We start from the raw sequence: 6003 nt of genomic DNA, 5'->3' as shown, positions 1-6003 counted from the left end.
TAATTTAGAAATTCTTATAAATGCTTATTTCAGGGGAAAGAAATGGCCAAATAGCCTGTGTATACAAGGTCATCTGTCAGTCACTCGTTGAAACTCACTCCGACCTTGTAGGAAGGTGGGACAATGTTTCTTTACAGGTATACTTTCCTTTTCTGGGAATCCGGACATGCAATTAGAAGAGATAAACCAACGGAGTTCATTGTTGTACATCTTTAAATCCAACACCATCAAGCCATGACACCACTTGTTCTATAGAGGGCCTCTTTCTTGGATCTTGGTCTATGCATTTACAGGCAATAACAAGCACCTCTAATAGCTGCTTCTCATGATCCTTATCCCATATTGCTGAATCTATAATTTCCTCCTCTCTCTTCTCATATTTCATCTGCAACACCCAAGACACCAAGTCCCTGCTGTTTTTGCCTTTGCAAACTTCCACGGGCCTTCTACTAGTAAGAAGCTCCAGAAGAACAACTCCAAAACTATAAACATCACCGCGGAAAGTCGCCGTTAAAGTTTGACTATATTCAGGAGGGATATAGCCCAAAGTTCCAACCAAATCCGTAGTGACATGAGTATCATAAGGGTTCAGTAGCCTTGAGAGACCAAAATCAGCCAAATGAGCTTCAAAACTTTCACCCAAAAGGATGTTGCTAGATTTTACATCTCGATGAACTATGTTTGGCTCACAACCCTTGTGCAAGTAAGCTAATCCACGAGCTGCACCTTGAGCTATCCTGAGTCTTACATCCCATTTTAGAACTGAACCCCCATCAACATTCTCATGCAGCCAATAATCCAAACTTCCATTCTCCATATAGGAGTAAATTAATAACCTGTCACTACCATATCGGCAGTAACCTTGAAGAGCAACAAGATTTTTATGCTGAGCTCTTGATAGGGCTTCCACTTCAGCTTGGAATTCACGTTCCATCTGACCACAATCCCCAGAGAGTCTCTTGATTGCAGCTTTTGTCCCGTTGGGAAAGTTGGCTTTGTAAACCAGACCAAATCCACCGCAACCAATTATGTTTGCTTGGTTGAAATTGTTTGTAGATTTCAGCAAGTCTGCAACTGTGAGATCTTTGCATTCTGAGTTCTGAAAGAGTACCAGCTTTGAAGGCCCAAGAGCCTCAGATAACCGGCGTGGCCTGCTGAGTTCTTCGTCAAGGTTATCAACTGGATCCTTCACATTCCTCCTGGACATTTTAAGCAGAGCAATTGCAAGTAGCACAGCAACTCCCAAACCAATACTGATTGTTATGCTAAAGATGCTGCCTCGACCAAACTTGCTGTTTGAACCCAATGGAATAACAGGTTTTCCTGTATTCCCCTCCCCAAAGGCACAAGCGGAATACATTTGCCCACAAAGTCCCAGGTTGCCCTCAAAGCTCGAGTTGGGAAAGCTTGAGAACTGTGTTCCACTTGGAATTGCTCCACGCAAGTGGTTATATGCCACACTAAACTTTGACAAGAAAGTGAGCTTGCTGAATGACGGTGGGATTGATCCATATAGATTATTATATGATAAATCCAATACTTCCAAGTTACCCATCTCGGAAATGGAGCTAGGGATGGTCCCTGTAATGTTGTTTCTGCTCAAATCTAAAACGTGTAGCTCTTTTAATTGCCCAATTTCAGGGGATATCATTCCGCTTATTCTGTTATTGCTCAAGTATATTGAGGGGGGAAAACTTGAGGCCTGGTTGTATTGCAGACCGTTAGCACTCTGGTTTCGCTTTACATAGAGTGGAATACCAGTATAAGCAGTACGAATTGGGGCACTAAAATTTAAATAAATGAGGCTCTTAAGCTCAGTCAAACTTTTTGGCAATTCACCTGTGAGAGAGTTATTTGAGAAGTCCAAGTAAAACAAACTCTCCATCTGACCAACCCAAGGCGGTACACTGCCATTCAAGTGATTCCAAGACAAGTCCAGAACTTGCAACTTCTGACAACTCAATAACCAACCGGGGATTTGGCCTTTCAGAGCACAGTTCCCAAGCGCCAAAATCATCAAGTTCTCAAATCCACTCACATTTTTAGGAATGTCATCACCATGGAAGTTCTTGGTAAGGATAAGAGTGGTGAGATTTTTGCAATGCTGCAGCACAGATAGCGTCCACGATAAGTTCCCAAAGCTGTTATTCGACAATGAAAGAAATGACAGCGATGCAAGATTTGAAAAATCTTCAGGGATTAAGCCAGTCAATTCATTCTTAGCAAGGCTCAAAATCTTTAACTCACGACAACTAGATAGGGAATTCGGAAGAGGCCCTGACAAATGATTAGAGGCAAGATCAAGCGTGCACAGATTGGGCAAAGCAGTGAAATTAAGATCAATAGGACCCACAAACGAATTGTTGCGAAGATCCAGCACTCTGAGCTTTGAGCAGAGTGCAAGGGTGGCTGGCAATGGCCCAGTAAATGAATTCGAGTGTGCAGATAACAGTTCTAGATTTGTAAGGTTCCCAAACACATTTGGCAGTTTGCCAGAAAATTGGTTTGCAGAAATAACTAAGGCTTTAAGGCTAGCGAGCTTACTCAGTTTCTTGCTTAATTGGCCAGAGAAGTTGTTCCCAGACACCGAGAGTTGCTCCAAAGCTGTCATATAATACAAGGAATCAGGAAGAGGCCCTGAAAGTGAATTGTAATCCACATGTAATTGTTGCAGAGATGTGCTGCAATTGTCCAAGCCTTCAAGACCGCCCAACAAGTGGTTCACCGATAAGTCAAGAATCTGAATCCCATTTGAGGAACTGCAAATATGAGAATCTAACTGGCCGGTGAATGAATTGTTGCTAATATTGAACACAAGAAGATTTGGAAATCCCCAGAGTCCCGGAAAATTCCCATTGAATGAGTTGCTAGAGATGTTCAGTATTTGAATGGATTCAAGACCAGAAAGCGCTTCTGAAACTGGTCCTGATAGACAGTTATGGCTCAAATCAAGAACTTCCAGCCGCTTCAAGGTTGAGAGGTCTGGGGGCAATTCACCATTGAGATGATTGCTCGAAAGATCAAGCAAATTCAGCTGGTCCAATCGACACAGAGAATTTGAAATTGTCCCTTCGAGACCCATTTGGGAGAGAAACAACTTGGTCACTCTAGCAACTGAAAAGTTACCGTTCATATTGTCACAGACAACACCATGCCATTTGCAGCAAACGGATTCATTGGACCAGGCACTGACAATGGACCCATTTGTGAGGTTTCCTGCAAATTCCTTCAGCGCCAACAGATCATGTGGATCACAGGATGGGTTTGGGTTATCCAGACCCAAAGATGAATAAAGAAAGCAAGCCAAGCATAGCCATTTGAGGAAAGTCATTGGAAAATACGGAAGCACCACCATTACTGAAACCACAGGAGATTTTCAAGCTCAAAGTAAAGCCAATAACTTAGCTGAACCTGTTATCATTCTGCGTGCGCTGCTTTCCAGAAGCAATAAGAAATCCAAATGAAGAACCATGCATACCCACATGCCAAAAGAACCACCAAAAAAACCCCAACTTTCAGCTTGCAAATGAAGCAAGAATTTCGAGCACGACAATTGAGATCACCAATCCCCACCAGAAATCAGTTCCCTAGACCAGTAATTTTAGGATCCCACCAGAACCCTACTTCTGAACGTGTTCAACAAACACCGACACTTGTAGAAAACGAATACCCACATCTCAAAATACCTCAGAAACCACAAAAGGACCAACAAACAACAGCTTGCAAGTGAAGCAATTAACAGTGAGCATTAAAAAAGTGAAGCGGTAATAAATACCAGTAGAACCACTGAGATACCCAGTCCCCACCAGAAATCAAAGCCCTTGACCAATAATCAAGGAACCCAAAACCCTATTTTGATGAACAAGCAACGGTATTGCAGAGAATAAAAAAATACGTCCCCGATTGAAGGAACTCCTAACCCGCCTCCGAAACACCCAAGGAGCTTTAAAATGATAATACTAAAAAAACAACAACGTGCAAGTTAAGCAACAATAACCTGTAAAGCCAAATGGATAAATGATATCAAATCCCAAGATCAAAGATTTCAGCCACCGAACAAGAGAGCTAAGGAACCGAGGAAGCATAAGAAAAGAAAGGAACTTTAACCAAGCGAGTAGACCTTAGGAACTTTAACCAAGCGAGTAGACCTTTCGATTTTTGTTTCCAAGTAAACTAGTAAACCCATGAACCCAAAGAAAGCCATACAGTAAAACCCATAAAGATCTCTAGCATTACCAATTTACCACCCCTTTGCAACTGAAGCAACAGTCACCCGTGAACCAAACACTGTGTCGACTTTTTCCGCGGATGCATCTTCCCTGATTTCAAAACCATATGTCTCTACCTCTCCCGCTAATATTAAAAGCCTGAAAAGATGACAGAATCTAGGGGAAGAAAAAAGAGAGCCGGATCCTTCAAATCAAGAAACAGTAGAGGAGAAAAGTGCAGTGTGGGAGTGCATTTTTTCCTGATACAGAAAAGAAAAGGTCCTTATCGTCCTTTGAGAACCTATAATTTATTACTTTAATTGAGAAACGCTTGGGAAAATGGAGCAAGCAATTTGAAAGATGAAGACGAAAGGGCTGACTTTTTAGACAAATTTCTCTTTGGTTTTTCTTGGCAGTTTACCAGTTACGGATTGAACCGTCTGTTTCTCCTCTGTTTTTCAACAATAACACCTACATTTGTCTGCTAGTTATCTATTTCTCTGACTTCAATTTACAATATATATATATTAAGGAAAATAATCTATTATGGAGATGGTGGGGTCTGTGTGATACTTGATAAGGCAGTACATGTTTTGTTTGGTGCGGTCTAACGAAGAAAAAGGATTTCACCCAACTCCCACGTTTACATTTTGCGCGTGCTGACACTATACCGAATCATTATTGTGGACGTTCAGGCTGCAACGCATTAACAAAAGAGAAACATATATACACACGATTATTTTTTATAATTATTTAAATTTAAATTTATAAAAAAGAAAATACTAGTGAAGTTCTTCAAATTTACTGATTAACATTGCCGCTTATGAGTTTTAATTTTATTTATTACTTTTTCCCTTAATGGTTAAGAAATTAATTATTAATAAAATTATATATTTTTTATTTTTTCTTAATAATTAAGAATGTTAAAAAAATATTTAAAATAAAATAAAAAAATAAATAACAAAAAATTTATAACTAGCGGTACGCCTGGGGGTAAACAGTGAACACTAGGCACCCGCTAGCATGATCCTTGTAAAAAATAATACTGAATACATTTGAAAAAAGTACATCAACCATTAAAAATATATTTTTATCACATGATTTTTATATTTGTACACTTTTTCAAAATAAGTGCGCATAACTTATATATCTTAATACTATATAAATCATTTCCTTTTTATAAAATTATAAGGGTGTTGTTTTTTTATAAAAATAGCATTCATTTAAAGATGAGTTGTAAAAAGTTATATAGTCATATCTCTATCCTTACTCTCAAGGCTGTGTTTGAGAGCTCAGTCAATCTCAAACTATTTTATCATTATTCACAAATAATTTACTATTATTTATAAATTATTCACTATTGTTTATAAATTATTCACTACTATTTCATCATTATTCATAAACTATTTCACTATTATTCACAGATGATTTGAAATACTCTTAATATCCAAACGTATTTTCATATCTAGCTTGTATTTCTTCCTATTAAAGATTTTGGCTAGAGTTTTATAAATTTTTTAAAATGATAGATTTTGTTTTAACTTTGTCATCTTTAAGTATATCATTAAATATGAATCATGATGTACTTTCAATTTTTGTAATTCAAGTATTTAACATAACAAACCAATGAAATTACCTAACTAGAGACAATAAAGTCGGGATGAAAAATAATATATTTTATTTTTTAATAAATAAATCTGTGTTTAAATTTAAATCAAAGACATTATAGGATTTTATAATAAAATAAGATCAATATTTGAAATTAAAATGGAAATTCATAAAATGGAAATTCCAA

At 38.0% G+C, this 6003-nt stretch overlaps 1 protein-coding gene across 1 annotated transcript; it reads right to left on the bottom strand.

The window, feature by feature from the left end:
• On the bottom strand, positions 1-4117 carry LOC121234915 (phytosulfokine receptor 2). Its single transcript, XM_041131058.1, has one exon. The coding sequence runs from the start codon at positions 3353-3355 to the stop codon at positions 197-199; it is 3159 nt and encodes a 1052-aa protein (XP_040986992.1). The 5' UTR covers positions 3356-4117; the 3' UTR covers positions 1-196.
• Positions 4118-6003: the final 1886 nt, after the last annotated feature.

The sequence above is a fragment of the Juglans microcarpa x Juglans regia genome, chromosome 6D (assembly GCF_004785595.1).
Source record: "Juglans microcarpa x Juglans regia isolate MS1-56 chromosome 6D, Jm3101_v1.0, whole genome shotgun sequence".
In the NCBI taxonomy this organism is placed as follows: domain Eukaryota; kingdom Viridiplantae; phylum Streptophyta; class Magnoliopsida; order Fagales; family Juglandaceae; genus Juglans; species Juglans microcarpa x Juglans regia.
The sequence above is the reverse complement of the archived record's forward strand: the minus strand, read 5'-3'. Positions and strand labels throughout refer to the sequence as shown.

Coding starts and splice junctions, on each gene's coding strand:
- LOC121234915 (XM_041131058.1), bottom strand. CDS start 3,355: ATGGTGGTGCTTCCGTATTTTCCAATGACTTTCCTCAAATGGCTATGC.